Source organism: Archocentrus centrarchus, chromosome 7 (genome assembly GCF_007364275.1).
Source record: "Archocentrus centrarchus isolate MPI-CPG fArcCen1 chromosome 7, fArcCen1, whole genome shotgun sequence".
NCBI lineage: Eukaryota > Metazoa > Chordata > Actinopteri > Cichliformes > Cichlidae > Archocentrus > Archocentrus centrarchus.
In genome coordinates, this window is record NC_044352.1 from 29,395,076 (window position 1) to 29,414,350 (window position 19,275).

Here is a 19,275-nt window from a genome sequence, read left to right on the forward strand (position 1 = left end):
AGGTATGTACATTAATTCTACATGTTCTTGGCATGTTTTCATCTATGCTGGCCCGTATATTTGTGCGTAATCTGGTGATCGGTGGCCAGCACTGTTGCCAACTTTTGTGTAACAAAACTCGCTGTTGGCTGTCTCAAAAACTGCTAGAAGCCGCTAAAGGACGACTCGAGGTCCGGGGGGGGTGTTCTGTTCTCCTCAGTGCCGAAGAGAGGTCCGGGCGACGCCACAGCACATGAAGGAACGCAGCACGAGTGCTGTATGTAGACAAAACAAGGCAACAGCAGAGTTTTTAGGTTTCCGGTGTTGTGTCAAAAAGGGATTTCCTATTTTTTTTAAAAATGTTTTAGCTTTGCTTATATCGGTAACTATACTGGTGCACAGAATTTATGAAGGGCTTATATATAAAATGAAGAAATTACTTGTTTTTACCCTCATTAATAAAGAATATATTGTAGCATCTGTTAAGATGTTAAAGAAGATCGCGAGAGATTGCCAGCAAAAGATGACCTTTTATTAACAATGAAATGGTTGCCCTGGGCCACAACCACGCCAAAAATAACAACAAAACGGGACTCTTGCTCTCACTCTCCCTCCCCCTCGTGTGCACACACGTTCAAGTACCAACAAAACAGTGGGAAATCACAGACCATCTGCACAAAACGGCATCTAACTTTAACAGAACCGCTACAATATGAAAGTCACTTTCCCAGAAACTGACTGCAGCTTCTACCATGTGACAGAAATGTTCTTTATGACTCAAAATTAATTGATATTATTCATAAGAGATTATGTTTGAGATACGCTTGACAGATTATAGGTCAACAAGTCATTTACAACAATATAAATACCAGCAACAACTTTTTGGGCAAATACTGGAAAACACTTTTTTGGCACAAGATCGGCTATTCAGATGACAAATTGCTCCACTGCCACTGTGTACAGTGTGGCGGCATGTACATTTTGCATACATGCAGTGCAGTACACAACATTAAAACATTAACATTAAAATTCAAATCAGTTTATTGCAACCTATAAATCCTTATAGGTATATCTGTTAATTACAATTGCCTCTCGCCCTGCGACAGATGGGCTAGGCTCTAGCCAGGATAGGCACCAGCCCGCCATGAAAATAATAATTGGAAGGCAATGGATGGATGATTTTTATTAGTGCAACAATACAATGTTTTAGCAGAAAGGAAAGAGTATATTTGATACCAAGATCTACAGAATTTTTCAACACCAGGATGTGGTTTTTCACAGAACCCCGCAAGGGACATGGGAGAAAAAAAAAATGGGGGAAAAAAATGACAGATGCACTTTTGCGAGATCTCATAAAACTTTTGTGAGCTCTCACATACAAACACACTCAGCTTGACCTGTTATATATCTATATGATATAGATGAATAGGTATGTGTCCTCCATCACTGTTGTTTATGAACTGAGTGGCTGAGAGGAGAAGGGGGACGAGGCAGCGCTGTGTGTGTTTGTGGCGATCGAGTGAAGCCCTGATGTCGGTGCAGTTATGGCCAACAGTAATCGCTAAATTATAAATTAAAGGCAACTTTTGCTGGCAATCTCTCGCCGATCCTTTCAACGTCCTCGTGGACGCTGCCATATGAAGATTAACACGGACGCGCATGGCCTAAAATTAAAAAGTTTTGCGAGATCTCGCAAAAGTACATCTCTTTATTTTTTCCTCCCATGTCCCTTGTGGGGTTCCGTGGTCATTAATACTTCCTATTACATTACAATACCAAAGAACCAGGTGAAATTAAATACCATGAAAAAAGATCAATATTGTGTCGATCAAAAAAATATCGACACGCTTTTTTTGGGGGGAGGGTCTGAAAAAGCATATGCTTTGGAAAATGTTGATAATTGTGAATCATCCCTTAGGTTAAACTAATTACTACTTCAGGCACTTAATCTTCTGACAACTGTTTTATCAATCTATCATTTTTATAGTCTGTAAAAACAAATGTTTTTTTAAAAAAAAACAAATGGTCACACTGTAATTTTTTCCCCCCAAATAGCTTGCTTTGAATTTCTAAAACTTAAAGATGCTGTTTTCTATAATAAACTCATTGTTTCACCTCTAAATTGCATACGTGAAATAAGCCAGCTTAGATATTTTGTTTTAATTATTTTTAATTAAGTTTCTTTTTCAGTGTAAAACAAAAAGAAGACTGTTGCAATGCCACAAATTGTTTTGTTTTTTTTCCACTTTTTGCTTGACGCATGCCTGGCTCACAGTATGAAGTCTGAACTAGTAAAGCTAACCATGTGGCTTCAAAGATAGCTGCACACATGGACATGGTTTCTTATCACCATGTTATCGCAAAGTCATACTTCCACCATCCCAGAGGAAGAGGTGAGAGAGCGACAGAGGGAGACAGGAGAAGAGAAGGGAAAAAGAGAAAGAGACGGAGAGAAAATGTCAAACTGTCTGGCCTTTTCTTGGCAATCCCACCAAGATACCTGTCTGAGAAATTAATCTTCTGTCATCTTTAGATAGGAATCTCACACTTATCTGTCTCCAGCCACACCCCCGTTCCCCTTGTCATTCCCTCTTTCATTCAAACTCCCTCTCTCTTTCGCCTTGCATTTCCCTCTTTTTATGACACCAGCTCCTCTTATTTTGACTATATAGGTGTTGAGATATTTAAAGTATCACTATGTCTTCTTTTATCTTCCAACCTTTTCGAAGTTAGGATGCTCTTTCTCGCTCTGTTCAAGCCATTATCCTCTGTTTGGTCACTTATCTTCTATCTGTATCCCTCTATCGTTCTGTCTAGCCCACAGCTCAATGCGCTGACATATACACACATAGACAGCTCAATGGGGCTCTTTCACACAGCTATCAAACTTTCCATTCCTCTGTAAACTGTCATATTGTTATCAGCAGGATTTTGATTGTATTTTAGGTCTCATGGCTTTGGATGTGACACAGTGTGGAACTGCACATCTTATCTACCAAAAAGAGACTGCATTTTTGATCACAAACACCAATCCTTTCAAACAGGAAATGTGGCTCAAATCTGAACATCTATATTGCAGTGTGATTTAGCTGGTGGACAATACAAAACCATAAAAGTCTGATAATACTGTGCTGCAGTCCACAGTTTTTCTTGTCTGTGGACAATTCTAATGGATAGTGTATCTTGTGTTGTTGTGATGACCTGGTGCTGACTCTGTTGAAGTAACTCTCAAATGTGTCTCTTAACTTCTCTCTCTTACTCTCTCTAAATGTTTCAATCTGACAATCCTTTTGTATGTGTCCATTGAAAGGGTGTCAACACAACACCACAAATAAACCACCGGAAAAAATGAGCTGTAATTGACAATACATTTCCAGTTCCTCTCCCCATATTTTGATAATCTGAACAGGCCACCTGTCCAGAGTGTACCTGCCTCTTGCTATATGACAGCTGGGATAGGCTCTAGCACCCCTGTGTCCCTGAATTTGAAAAATTGTTAAGAAAATAAATGGATGGATGGACTTTTTAAAAATATTAAACTAAATTAGTTTGTTCAGAACTTATAAAAAGTGTTTAAAATCTTTAGTAAATATTCCCAAAGGTCTCTGTATCTACTGTATCTGTCTACCACGGGGCCTCCTCCTGGTGGGACATGCCCGGAACACCTCACCCAAGAGGCAGCCAGGAGATATCCTAATCAGATGCCCGAGCCACCTCAACTGGCTCCTTTCGATGTGGAGGAGCAGCGGCTCTACTCTGAGCCCCTCCCGGATGGCAGCACTCCTCACCTTATCTCTAAGGGAGCGGCCAGCCACCCTTCGAAGGAAACTCATTTCTGCCGCTTGTATTTGCGATCTTATTCTTTCGGTCACTACCCAAAGCTCGTGACCATAGGTGAGGGTAGGAACGTAGATCGACCAGTAAATCGAGAGCTTCGCTTTTACACTAAGCTCCCTCTTCACCACGACAGACCGGTGCAGCGTCCGCATCACTGCAGAAGCAGCCCCGATCTGTCTGTCGATCTCCCGCTCCCTTCTCCCATCACTCGTGAACAAGACCCCGAGAGACTTGAACTCCTCCACTCGTTCCTGAGCCGGAGAGGGCACTCCACCCTTTTCCGGCTGAGGACCATGGCCTCAGACTTAGAGGTGCTGATTCTCATGCCGGCCACTTCACACTCGGCTGCGAACCGTTCCACTGCGAGCTGGAGGCCACCCCCTGATGAAGCCAACAGGACCGCATCATCTGCAAAGAGCAGAGATGAAACTCTGAGGCCACCAAGGAAGAAGCCTTCCGCCACCTGGCTACGCCTAGAAATTCTGTCCATAAAAATTATGAACAGAATCGGTGACAAAGGGCAGCCCTGACGGAGTCCAACACCCACAGGAAACGAATCCGACTTATTACCGGCTATACGGACCAAGCTCTTACTGCGGTTGTACAGAGATTGAATGGCCCGCAACAACAGGCCAGACACCCCATACTCCCGCAGGACCTCCCAAAGGATACCCCGAGGGACACGGTTGAATGCCTTCTCCAAGTCCACAAAGCACATGTAGACTGGTTGGGCAAACTCCCACGCACACACGAATATCCTTGAGAGGATAAAGAGCTGGTCCAGCGTTCCGCGACCAGGACGAAAACTGCATTGTTCCTCCTGAATCCGAGGTTCGACTTACGGACGGACCCTCCTTTCCAGCACCCTGGCATAGACCTTTCCGGGAAGGCTGAGGAGTGTGATCCCCCGAAATTTGGAGCATACCCTCCGGTCTCCCTTCTTAAAGATGGGGACCACCACCCCGGTCTGTCAACCAAGACAGCCCTACAACATCCAGAGCCTTCAGGAATTCAGGGCGAATCTCATCCACCCCAGGGGCCCTGCCACCAAGGAGTTGTTTAACTGCCTCAGTGACCTCAGTGACTCAGTGATGTTCAAGTCATCTCCCACGTCCCCAGACTCTGCTTCCACTACAGAAGGTGTGTCAGTGGGATTCAGGAGGTCCTCGAAGTATAATTCAATTCAATTTTATTTATATAGCGCCAAATCACAACAAACTGTCGCCTCAAGGCGCTTTATACCTTCCACCGCTTGAGTATAGCCTCAGTTGAAGTCAGCAGCACCCCACCTGCACTATAGACCGTGTGAGTGGAGCACTGCTTTCCCCTCCTGAGTCGCCTGACGGTTTGCCAGAATCGCTTCAATGCCGTCCGAAAGTCTTTTTCCATAGTCTCACCGAACTCCTCCCACACCCAAGTTTTTGCTTCGGCCACTGCCCGAGCTGCATTCCGCTTGGCCTGCCGATACCTGTCAGCTGCCTCCGGAGTCCCACAGGCTAACCAAGCCCGATAGGACTCTTTCTTCAGCTTGATGGCTCCCTTCACCTCCGGTGACCACCATCTGGTTCGGGGATTACCACCACGACAGGCACCAACCACCTTGCAGCCACAGCTCTGAGCAGCAACCTCAACAATGGAGGTGCGGAACATGGTCCATTCGGACTCAATGTCCTCAGCCTCCCTCGGAATGCTGTCGAAGTTCTGCCGGAGGTGGGAGTTGAAGATCTCCCCGACTGGGGCTTCTGCCAGGCGTTCCCAGCGCACCCTCACAATACGTTTAGGTGCGCCAGGTCTGTCCAGCATCTTCCCCCGCCACCTGATCCAACTCACCACCAGATGGTGATGAGTTGACAGCTCAGCTCCTCTCTTCACCCGAGTGTCCAGAACACGGCCGCAGATCTGATGATACGATTAAAAAATCGATCATCGACCTGCGACCTAGGGTGTCCTGGTGCCATGTGCACTTATGGACATCCTTATGTTCGAACATGGTGTTTGCACAGAAGTCCAAAAACAAAACACCATTCGGGTTCAGATCGGGCAGGCCGTTCCTCCCAATCACACCCCTCCAGGTCTCACTGTCATTGCCCACATGAGCGTTGAAGTCTCCCAGCAAGACTATGGAGTCGCACAATTTTATGAATCCTATTTCTCATTTTTTTTATGATGAGTTTTTTTCTAGACTGCTAGTTTAAAAATGATAAAGGGTGATTTTAATTATGCAAACTATGGTCAAAATGAAAATCAAATGGATAAGTTAAGAAATGAATTTGGGCTTGACTAGCTTTTACTGTTAAGTCACCATGTGTTCAGTGTTCAAAGTGCAAAATTTTAACTTAATTTGGATGACTCCAAATCCAGGATAGGGCAAAGTCCATCCATTTCAGCAAGACAATACTAAACCACATACTGCAGGTATTCCATCAGAATAGTAAAGAGTGTGGGTGCCTATAGTCCAGACCTTTCACCAATTGGAAACTTTTAACACATCATGAAACAAAAAATACGGCAAAGACGACCCAGGACTGTGGAGCAGCTATAATCCTATATCAGACAAGAATGGGAACCATTGGGACTATCTCCCAATAGTCCAACCACCAGTCTCCTCAGTTCTCAGACATTTACATACTGTTAAAAGAAGGCGGGATGGCCCTCTCCCAACTTTTCTGAGACATGTTGCCACCATCAAATTCAAAATGATCCTATTTTTGTTTTTTAAATGGTACATGTCTTCAGTTTAAACATTCAATATGTTGTCTATGTTCCATTGTGAGTAAAATATGGGATTATGAGATTTGCATTCTATTTTTATTTATATTTTACACAACAGACCAGCTTTTTTGGAATTGAGTTGTACTACAAAAACAAAACAAAAAGCCTGTGGCGCACTACTACTGATAATGTCTTGATGACTCACAATTTCTTCATGGCTTTTCATTTGTGGTCAATAATGTAATACTGGTAACATGAATGCATAGTTGAAATCACCACCATCAATCCAAAAAGCTTCATAATATGAAGGCAGTGCATGAAAAAAGACAACAAAGATGGAGTGTAGGGGACAGAATGAGAGGGTAAAAGAAAAAAAAAAAAAAGGAGAGATGCTTACATGTTTCTCTCCTTCAATCCTTTTGTCGGCCTGTTGAACAGCCTCGAGGTACTTAAAATGCAACTCCATCAGTCGATCAACCTGGAAAGGGAATGAAATAGAGGCAGACAGAAAAAAAAAAGTGAGAGATGCAGCATACAAGAAATCAAAGTGGAAAAAAGAAACATAAAAAGGGACAGCACAAAGCAGAGCAAGAGCAGGATGATGTTCTGAGGGCATATATGGACAAATTCTAACTGGGATAAATAAACCCCCTCCCAAATAATAATCACAGTAACAGAAGAATACATTTGCCATTTCATACTTCTTTTTATATGTCAGTATGACATGTAATTAATCAATTAATACAGCTACAGATCTTTTGCAGAGAGGAACCTATCAAATGGCAAACAAAAAGAAGAAAACATAAGTTTCCTTTATTGCGTTAACATATTACCAGACACTGAATACAAACCTTGAAGTCTGACTGAAATGAGACTCTAGACTGGCTTAGTAGCAAGAAAGACATCAACATTTGATTTGTATGACAGACATGCATGCTATTAAAATGGCCTTGAGCCACAGACCGAATATGACACATTTGGGCACATGTCAGAAGTTAAGGTGTGTGTGTGTGTGTGTGTTTGGGGGGGGGGGGGGGGGGGGGGGGGCAGTCGAGCTGTCAGGTTTGACATCATAATTACTTTCTTATATTCCGCAACATATTGCAGACGGTATACACAGGTACAGAGTGGCTCGATGACCTCACTGTATTTAACCTGCTATGTAAAGTCCTAGAAATGGCAACTGGTAAAAACAGAACTACTGGAGACTGATAAAAATGCTGGTGATTTGATTCAGGTAAAGGTGTTCCCAAATCCAATGTGTTTAGAAGCTAAAAGGTCTTGTAATGTAAGTATGTTAAGAAAACAAGACCAGCATGAAGAAGATGAATCAAAGCCCTAGTATGAATGCACTCAATAGTCAGGCTTTCACCTTATATTCACATTTTTGCTTTATTAGTTTCCCTGTATACTAACATTTTTTGCTCTGGTATTTCCACCAGTTTGATAAGGCCTTTTTTTTTTTTTGTTTGTTTGTTTTTTTTTTTTGGAAGAGATACCTTTCTTTGTTTTGCATGAAGTCTTTCAAAGAACAAGTATTTATATATTTATTTATATATGTTCTATTTCTTGCGACAAAGTTAAACTGCTAGGCGAGCAGTGTTTTTGTACTGTCTCTCATACCTTTACTTATTTAAATGTCAGTGAACTTGCATTTCCTTTTGTTTTGTGAAAGTTAAGAACAGGCTTAAGTTTGCTTGGTGCAGCCAACATAAAGTTAAACTAAAGACTAGTCTGAATAAAAAACAGATTTTAGGACGATGCTTGGTAAAGACCAAGTGGCCCAACTGTCCTGTAAATTTCACGACTAATAAAGTTTCTTTTAGCTGCTCCCTTATTCACAAGCGGTCTCCACAGTGAATGGATTTGCATGTTTACTTTGGCACAGATTTTATGGCAGATGCCCTCCTGATGCAACCCTCCCAGTTATCTGGGCTTGGGGCCGGCACTAGGAGTACACTAACTTGCGACCCCATGAGGTTGGGTTTGTGTCGCCTCATAGTCCAGAATTAACGATCATCTACATGTAAAGAGAATGTGTAAACCAGTACGCCATGGAGCACAGAGAAATACACAACTACTAGTGTCCAGCAGAGACACACTGATCATCTTTTTCCAGTTCCGATAAAAATGACTTCAGATGTGTGCAGATACCAAGTACTGATAGCAATGTTTAAGTATTCAATAAGATGTATTCCTCAATCTGAAGGATTTTTTTAATGTATAAGGCAACTTAACTTAAACTTAGAACTTAAAAACTTAAAAAGCAGAACTTGGTTTGGTTTGCTAATTTTGCAAAATAAATAAATGAATATAAAAATATAAATACATACAAGAATATAAATTTATTGAATTAGTATTAATTAGTAAAATAATAAACTGAAACTGTACTGGGATAAAGAAAATGAAAGATTAAAAAAAAATTATTTATTCATCCAATATTTTTGCACTAGTCTCATGTCAACTTAGGGTAGGGACACTGCATGCTGCTGTCATTTAGATGCTAGACGTTATTTTCATTCTAGAGACATTATATAAGTCCAGAAGGACTTTGTTCAGAATAACAAGAGTAAATGAGAGAGATTGACTACAATATGGAAAGCTTTGCTGCCTGAGCTTTTTGGTCAAGTTGACTCTCTTGACTAAAACTTGCAGTGAAAGACTCTTGAAAACATATGAAGAAAACCTGTGTTGGTATAAATTAAAGTACTGCAGACCAGTTCCTCCTGCTCAATCGTGTGCAGTAGTAAAGAATTGGTGATTTATTGGCGGCAGCCTGCTGTCACCGATACCCAATCCAGCACTTTGAGTCAGGACTGGACCATTATCTACTCCTAATATTTGATCAGTGCATTCCAATTGCCCCGAACACAAAGACATTTTAGAAAATATATTTTCAGGGCATTTTAAATACAACACCTGCTCTGAATTAAAAAAACAAAACAAAATGAAGACACGCAGCACTTCAGTCTAATGAAGCAATCTGCTGCCAACCAAAAAGAAGAGATGCAAAAAGGAGAAAATCAGAGGACAAGAAGAAGAATGAAGAAACCAGCAAGAAGATGATGCAGACCTTCTCACAGTCGTTCTCCGTGAACTTGCTGAGGAGCCTACTTCTCTGTTGGGACTTGAGATTTCTCAGCATGGAGGCGATGATGGAGCAGACGTGTTCTGAGGAAAAGTAAAGTGAGAAGAGAAACTCTTCACCAGGAAAAAATCTCTCTCAAATATTTCCTGCATAACACTTAAGACATCATAGGGGTTCACAGTACGCTGAAAACCCAACAGGTGGATGGTCTTTCACCACAGTTACAGTTAAAACAGTCCCAAACTCTTAAAAAAACTGATTACCGCAAAGCTCATTCACACCCACAACCACAGAAAGGACAAATCGATTAGCACTTGATAATTTGCAATTACAGCACGCAGCCAGCTAAGCATGGATACTCTTACAGAGAGTGCACAGAATGAGAAGAGGGAAAAATGTTAATGAAATTTAGAAATCAATTTTCATTTTAGGGCACGCTGGAACATGCTGAACGGTTTTGGCTGTGGCTGAATTACATTTATTGGGGTGATAGAAATTTGTCTGTGGCAGCTCTGGGGCCATTTAGCAAGCAGGAGGTCTAGAAACATGTTAATTGGCTGAATTAGCAACAAACACTAGTTAGACACATTGAGTGCCCTTGTTAACCAAATTCATGCTACGCAAGACATGTTATTTCATTCAAAGACCTTCTTAGTCACAAGCGACACCAAAAGGCAACAATAATAGTATAGTATTTCTCCTTGATATTGAATGGAAAATACAGTGTACACACAAGGGGGGAAGAGAATATGACATTGTAAAATCTCTGGATATACAGAGTGGAGGGAAAAAAATGTAATTGGACTTTATCAACAAGAGGTCAATATTCTCTCTCAACGAGGATTTGCAGTTGCTAAGCAACAAGAGTGCAGGAATCAATCCCATTTCTACTTTTTAAAAGGGGTCGTATTTGCTGTCAGCTCCCTTTGTGCAATCCCCTATGACCCGCACGCTCTCTACTCACAAGACGTGAAGGCTGAGAACACTAAAGGCTCTAACACCTGCCAGCTGTAATTCTTTCAGAGGATACAAATATACATCAATATTAATAATATGAGCAGAAAAACAAGCCTGACAATGCACTGACATACAACGCATAATAAAGTGGAGGTACAGTGTTTTAGGAAGGCAAGCCAGGGGAAATGTATGCCAGCAAAAACTGAAATAAATGGTTCTTATTGCTGAATCTGAGAGCCAAAGATTTGCTTATTTTCAAAACTTCTGTTCTCGTCTATTACTGTTCTATCAAACTAAATCCCTCCAATGTTTTACATCAAATTTCTATTAATTTGCTCCATATTCTTGATATAATCAAAGTCCCTGAAGCTGTGGCTATATGTCTTAATTATGCCTCTAAGCAACCAAATATTCATGAATAAAAAAATAAACAGCTTTTACAATAAAAGATATAGGCATGGCTTAATCAGGTTTGAGATATATAGCAAATATGAAACTAACCCCACCATGGTTATTATAATCAGATTCAAACTGTTAAACTCTGATTTGTCAAGTATAGGACATCACATTTCACATGCCTTTCAAACCTGTAGGATGAACACGTGCAGAGATAAAATGATCAAAACTCGTACAACATTGGCAGGAAAAAAAAAAAAAAGCCTTTTAATAAGTTCTTGGAGCCACTCGGGTTTTTCACATAACCCAATGCAAGGTGAAAAACCCTAAAATTCACCAAATGACCTGGAAACCAACCCGTCATTCCTTCAAAGATGCCTTATTGTTTTCATCAATTGAAAGGGTTAATTAACCGCACTTCAAATTTTAACACCCCAGTATTTCTATTCAAATACTTTACATCTTTATGGTACATCATAAGAAGGGAAAAAGTAAATGAAGTGTTAGACTGACTGATTTACTGGTATCACAGGTATCTGCTCTGGCTGCACATCAGGAAGGTTCAGTCCAAAGAGCCCTTATTTTAATGTAGACAGCCGTATTTCCTGTACACAAAGACAAGGAGGCTAAATGCCATTTCCAAAAGGACACCACTTTATCAACTTGATCCAAGTGGTAATTGATGTCACCACCTCCACGCCCTGCCGGGGAGGCTATTGATCGCTGGCTGCGGAATGTTCTCTCCAAAGAGTTTAAAACTAAGCAGAGACTGCTCCTTTGAGATTTGTGAAGGGGTGGAAGCGGGATTACATTGTGGGTACCAGATAAAGGGCAAAGCTGAGTAAAAATAAGCTTCCTCATCTGTCTTTAGAAAAGTGTGCAATCAATACCTCATTTAAATGTTTTGCTTTACACTTGAATAATGACTGTAATAACAAGGGGAAAAAAGAGTGGAATCCACAACAAAATCTATCAAAAAGCCACAAAAGATGACAACACTAGTTCGATGTACAGTGCTGCTATAAATGTCAAGCAACCATGTAGTCTGTGGTATCTCACCATCAACTGCTGCATCATTGCCAAGAAAAAGAGACTGCTGTTGGGGTTTGCACTTCCAAAAAGCAAAATTGAAACCCTCCTGTGAACTTAAACTACTTCACACCAGTGAACAAGGTCCCTGTCAACTAGTCCTAGAAATATTTGCACTCACATTATACCATGCATATCCAAGTGCAACTACATCCACCATCAATCATTCACCATTTGCATCTGCTTTGCCCCAGGGGATCCATAACACTAAGTTAACATGCAAATAACCCTGAGGGGCCTGGATTCATTTGTTGATTGACAGCTGAAGGCAGTGCTGTGTAGTTCTGAATGGCAGAAGAACAGATAGGTGGTACCTAAATGATAGACAGTTTGGGTCTGGACTAAGTGTGCCCTGGGGAGAGCAATCAGCCTCTCAGCACCACAGGAGAGACTGCCAGGAGGTACCGAAGCTGCTCTACCTGAAAGAGCAGGACTGAATTTTGGTTTCATTTGTGTGATCTATTTGCAATCATTAGCTTTGCTTAGTTTAAGAAATAACCCACACGTTGCCCCTAGAAAACTCAGAATAGGCCAGGTTCCAATACCTGCAGGTGGGTACACCGTCTGATAATTTAGGAACTATAAGGATGGAAATTTGCGGTGCTGAATGTTTGAATGAAGGCTGCTGTCTTATTTTTGTCACAGCTGAAGCCATCGTCTCTTTAATTAGCAGAATCTTCACGGTTCCTCAGATGAGTATACAAACAGAAATCTGAGTACCTTCTTAGGAGCAGAGGTGTATTAGTGGGTAGAAATGACAAAAGAAAGGAATCAAAGTTAATCTATGCTTGTGTTGTAAAAATCTAAGTAATCTTGAGTTCTTAGAAGCTCCTGCAGAGAAAAGGTCTTATGGAAGACCTGTATCTTCAGATGTTTTATAAGATTTTCAGATTTTGTGACACAGCATACAGTATAGATCACCGAATGAAGGACAGTGCTTGTGTACAAAGAATATACAGGCCTAGTCTACATCCACCAGTATAATCACTATCTCAGATGAAATCCAGGAGGAAATCTGGTCTGGGACATTATCTAGTGTTGTCCTTTCTCGTATGTAGCAAACAGCAAGAGATAATTCACTAATGGCATTACTTATTTGGTTTAGATAAGGGCGTGGCCTTGGTGGAGTGTGTGCCAGGCAGGACATATGACATCTGCTCACTCTGTATTCTCCAGACAATTTTACCAACAGCCACAAAGAGCTGCCGGGTTAAAGACCATTTAATGTCTGACTGTGATGGGAATATGCATTCTGATAGCTCCACCAGGTAATAGAATTTTAGGGGTGCAGCGTAATGCATGAAATAACTTTTTATTGCCTTTAATCAGGCGTTAAAGTGGACCAGAACAATCCAGAACAGCATTCCAGCACCTTCGGTTAATGAATAATCAAATCTAATAGGCAGTTTAATACAAAAAACTGTCCAGAAGTTGTTTTTGTGTGTTGCAACTTGATGTAGCTTCCAGCTGATGGTATGAAGATCCTTCCTCAGTGCTAAGAAAATAATGTCATCCCACAGCCCACTTATACCCTCAACACATTTTTGGTCATGGCTGTGATGCAGTCATGCTGCAGATGTCAATAAAGTTGTCACCACAGAACTTCAGTATCTAGCTGAGGGTTCTGGCTAGAACAACAGAAGATGAGCAGGGAGGGAAAAATACTGTCAGCCACCAGTGCTGCCCTTCAGCCTCCTGGCAGCAGAATCTTTAGGTGGCACAAATCTCCTGGAAGCAGTTCTGATACATGTAATTTACCAGGTCTCTGTAGATTTTAATGGGTTGCACATGAGCCTTAGTGACTTGAAATGGCTAAGTAAGAACCAGGATACTGAACCCCGAGTTGTTCAGTTGAATGTGCACATTAGATAACAGCACTTAGAAGTAAAAGTGCTCGTATGAATGTGTGTAAATAGGTGAATGAAGACATGTTGTAAAGCACAAAATAGAAAAAGCGCTATATACGAACCAGTTCATTTACCATTTACTTGACCTCTGACTTGAACCTTGAGGTCATGAAAATACACTTCAGTGCAGGCTGAACTGGCTAGTGTGTAGTATTGTGGTGAACTTTACAGTAATGTTGGACTGCTACAAGGCAAGCTTTGAGTGGTCTTGGTAAATGTTAGGTTACATCAAGAGTAGCAGACATCAGTTTAGATTTAAGGTCATCTGTCTGCTAAAATCTAGTTGAATTCCATTTAATACACAAAGCGCAGTAAACCTTAGAGCAGCAGTGACGGCACAGGCCAGCCAGTCACAGCCTGTATGCAAAGAAAACAAACCTACTGGAGCTTACAATATAAATTTTTATATGTCTTATATCTAAGAGATTTTTTTTCCCCCACGCTGCAGTGCTACACCAGATAATAGGGTTCTCCCACCTGCCAAATCCCTTTAACCTGTACTTTAATCTATTTTTGACAGACAGATATAACAACTTCAACATCTGCATATGAAAAGTCATAGTTTTCATTAAACATTATTTTGAAATGTGCAATAAATGACATATTTGTTCCACTTGATGTACCAAACCCATGGTACATCACAAATGGCTGGCTTGAATAAGGTCTGAATTTTTTTTAACTTGCTGCTACTAAGTAATACATTTCACCCAAATGTGGTGCAAGTCATTTCCTGAACAGAATATTAAGTGCATTGAAATAAATATTTCATATATAGTACATGTAAATAGACCACAGTACATTTCATTAAAGTTTACAGAGATAAAATATGATTCCCCACAGAGAAAAGACCAAATATGAAGAAGATGTTAATTAGATATGTCTTTACACAAAGATCTAGCAGCAAATCTCTCCCTCTGAAATACACTAATAAGAGGATTACACAGCATGAGCCTGACAACACAGTTTGCAATCAAACTTGTAAAATGTTACTGATAACAATCTGTGCCAAAGACATCTGTGCTGGGAGAAGGATGAATAAAGGAGAATTCTATTTGATTCTGTGCTTTTGCCTGAAATACATAAGTTTCATCTCAATATCCAGATAACCAAGTTTTTTCTATTATAGTCACTTATCTAATGTCATATATTTTACTATGTATTAAAAAAAATCCCATTTGTTAATATCAGAGAAGAGATGCTTGTGATAAAGTAATAAGATAGAGTTTGATGTTTCTTCTTTGTAATGAAATCTTTCATTGAGGAGGAAGAAGAGGAGAGGAGTCGCTTTCATAAAGGCATGCTGTTTCCATCAAATGGCCTAGTCCATCTTTTATTCCTACACTGTGTATATCCCACAGACCTGCAGAGCCATAAAATATGACAGTTTTTCTAATACAGGTCTCTTTCTGGCAGCATGGCTCACTCATTACCTATAGTAGCGCAGTCATTAGAAAATAAGGGTCGTGATACGGGCATTCGCAGCACTAGAAGGTGTTTGTGTGGCATTCAAAATGTATCATGCTCAAAGACCTCTGTTCCCTCTCTCTGCGACAAACAAACACACACATGCACACAAAAACACTTTTACGAGTTGGAGCCGTAGAAAGAGCTAGGACTATTGTGCCTCGCCATGTAAATTAGTTGTTTACTTCTGTTCCCGCTCGCACTCGCTCGCATCATTAGCCACCTAAATATAACAACCGGCTGCCACCAATTTCCATCATACAATCTCATTTCACTGGTAATGACAGAGTACATACACCAATAAACCGAGACCCTAAAACAAGGTGAATGGTAGTGTCGAGACAAGAATACTCATGAGCAGAGAAATGTAATTTGCTGTTTGCATTTTCTTTTTTCTTTTTTTCCCCCGTCTCTTCAGTTTTTTTCTAGCCACTTACAATGTGTCTATTAATTATGTGCTAACTTGGTCTGGCAATCCCTGGTCATTTGGGCTGTGCTAATTTCACAGAGGATTTCATGGGGATGAATCTTCACAAAAAGGTTTATGATAGAGAGAGAGCAATGGAGGGACTTGGACTTTGGATAGAAGGACAGCGAGGTGCATACCTCCTAATTACTTTTGTTTGAAGCACATGATAGTTCATTCATCTACACTGCTATTATGTTATTTGAGAGAACCACTTAAGTCATAGCATATTCAATTAGAAGCCTTACAGAGGAGGAGGGTTCACTCAGTATGTCTTATATTGTGACAGGCATCTCATTATACCTATTGCTGTTTGACGAATCAATAGAGACATGACTGGGAAACGTGCACAGGCCCCATTTGTAGTCACAGAGCACAACAACAGAAATAATTGACTAAATATAAAACCAAGATGGTTTTATTGATTCTTTGGAGTTGTTTTGAGGATTTTTTTTCTCCCAGTGATTATGTTTGTGTTTAAAAGAAAAGTAGAGATGCACCTATCAAAAAACAGTGACCAGACAAACAGTCATGCACACAAGTCTCAAGGTTCACCAAAGTAAACACCACGAAAATGTTAGTAACAAAAACCAGACACTTAAATTACCTCCACCCAGATGAACATGCCCAGTGAGAAAGGCAGATGGTAAATGGACTGGTTCTCTGGTTCTAGTGCTTTTCTACTCCACTTTTTACAGCATGCCTCATTCACCTATTCATGCCCATTAATACAAGCCCTTTCTTCTATGCCTAAGTGCTTTCTATCTACCATTCACAATCCCACGAATGAATCAGTATCTTGCCCAAGATACTGAACTCCCAGATACTTTGCCAAAGGATACTTTGGCAAACACACTGGAGAAGAAGGGATCAAACCACCAACTTCAGATTAGTAAGTGACCTGCTAAAGCTAAAGCTGTCCACAGCTTAGAGCCAGCCACATGCCAGCATGCTGGGTAAGAGCCAAAGGATCAAAGCATTATGAGGAAAATTACAGAAAGGAGTGAAAAAGAGAAACGGGTCGATGTCCTGTCATCTGGTGAATGTACAAAACATATTGGAAAATGATGTAAGTACTTGACATTTAGTTTGTTATATACACCCATGACTGGTACTGTTTATCTGTTGCAGTTGCTTTTGTTTGCTCAGGTAAAATATGTCAGGTAAAGATGGGCATACAGCAAATCATTTTCAGTTTGATGTTTGTACCGCTCTCCAGTAGCAGAGCAGAGGTTTGGGGGTAAATAAATAAACTGCACGAGTCTGCTGCTTATATCTGACATCCATGGGAGGGACTACAAATGTGTACAGTACTTTGGTCTTGCTGGTGTAATTTTTTCCTAGCTCATTATCATTAATAGATTTCTTGAACTGTTAAAACACACAAAACAAAATCTGAAATATAGAAATTTGCCCAAGTGAACTGTCCTCTTTGTAGCTTTGGATGAAACAGTTTTGTTTAAGAAATGGTTAAATGGTAAATTGACTAGCACTTAGACAGTGTTTTTCCACTCTAAAAGACCTTTGAAAAACTTTTTACTACAAGCCACATTTACTCATTCACACAAACACACACACTCACACAGTGCTTTAGTTTATGCCTTTGGAGTGATGGTTATAAAGTGCTCAGTCGATGCATGAGAGACTGAAGGAGCCAGGGATCAAACCACTGACCTTAGTGGATGACTTGCACCACCTTCTGAGACACAGCCACCCACTTACGGTCATTTAAAAGGACACACAGTCCAGAAATTTGTTTTGGTGTTTTGTAGGTGGGAAAAAATATCTTAGCTGTCTAAATCCAAAAACTGAATGTTTCTGGACATTTTTGTAGTAAAGGTTTACAAAAGTTGAAATTCTAGACATTTAAGAAATGCATTTAGTGCATAGGCAATAAACTCCACCTGCTTACTTCAATCTGTCCTAAAAACATCATTACTCAGCACAATGTTTCAACAAATACAGATGCTGATCTTGACCTTTTTAATAATTATTCCATACATAATCAAACTGTTGATCTCCAAATACAGCCCAGGTTGTGAAATGTAAACAGGTGTAGATCACACTGATCAAAATTCATGGGTTGGGAAAACCTTCATGATGGATTTCCACATCAGTCTTGTTAGAGTGTGTCTGCCCTTGCAGGGGCTTCAACATACAGAGGGGGGTTCTTTTTTATCTTGGTGCTGCTGCTCAAGTGGGTCAAAGGTTAATTTATTGAGTCCCTGGGTGAAAACGGGACACAATGGAAGACAATTTGTTCTTCTCTGCAGAGCTCGGAAGGCCTAACTGACATATGAAACCTAATTAATACGGACAGAAAGAGAGGAAGCATTTCATGTCTTGGACGTTGATAATCAAACAAAGGGCCGAGAGATGGACAAGCTTTCTACCTCTTCTTTCAGTCTCCTCTCCATTTTTATTCTCTTGTCGTGTATGACATGGCCCTATGTCTCTCTCTGTCTGTCTGTCTCTCGTTTGCACTTCCTATCTCTCACTCAGAGACAAGAGAGGTTCGAGAGCGCAGGCAGGAAAATCAATCAAGATTGGATTGATAGTGTAAACTGACAGGCCGAAGAGGCAGCAAACCGTGATACATGAGCAGATTAGGGCTGAGTGTGCCTGCAGGAAACGAGTGTGACCACACGTTGCAGAAAACTAGAAAACAGGAGCAGAGTCAAAGTGGCCTCATCTTGATTAGTGTAATCATTCCAATTAGCACAGTCAGCAATGTAAAGATTTGAATTTGACAAATTATTAAAGTTGAAGGCTGTTTTAAAAAAAAAAAAGAAGAGAAAAAAAAAAAAGGTAGGCCCACCATGTTTGGTCATCATGACCTTGATCAAATTCACATTATAAGGCTTTTATAATATTTTACATGGAATCTAAACAGCAATGCCAACAAATTACCAGCTTTGAAGCTCTATTTCTGAGTGAGAATGTTTCAAAAGGTTTTCTATGTTTCTGCCTTGCAAATGACTTGTTGTAAATGAGCACTGTCAGCATGAACCCTACTGAAATGTTATCATACCCTTAAACATGAAATCTGTCCTACACGGTGCTACGGCATAGCTACTCGCACAAAGCTTTAAAGAGGAAGATGTCTTTTCTAGTATGGGCAGAGTGAAAAATGCATCACAATTTGTCTAGTTATGCAAGAAGAACTTATAACAGCTGAGTTTATCAAAGCTACGGTGTTTTATAATTTAGTCTCAGTGCCTGTTTAAAACCTGGAATCACAACACAGCAATTCTGTGATGCTCAATACTCTCCAAAACAATGAAAATAATGATATGTCACAATATCTGTGCAACAAAAAAGCCTGAAAAAAAAAGTATGTTTGTTTGCATTAATTTAGTGCATCTAGTCAGGTATTTAGC

General features: G+C 40.5%; 1 protein-coding gene across 1 annotated transcript in view; it reads right to left on the reverse strand.

Annotated features, from left to right (window-relative positions):
- The window catches only part of ctnnbl1 (catenin, beta like 1), a 60,699-nt gene that overhangs the window by 22,349 nt on the left and 19,075 nt on the right, over nt 1–19,275 (reverse strand). The window contains exons 12-13 of the mRNA XM_030733751.1: nt 9,602–9,699; nt 6,926–7,006 (exon numbers count right to left, since the gene is read on the reverse strand). Coding sequence (XP_030589611.1) covers nt 6,926–7,006; nt 9,602–9,699 — 179 coding nt within the window. The remainder of the gene's footprint in view (nt 1–6,925; nt 7,007–9,601; nt 9,700–19,275) is intronic.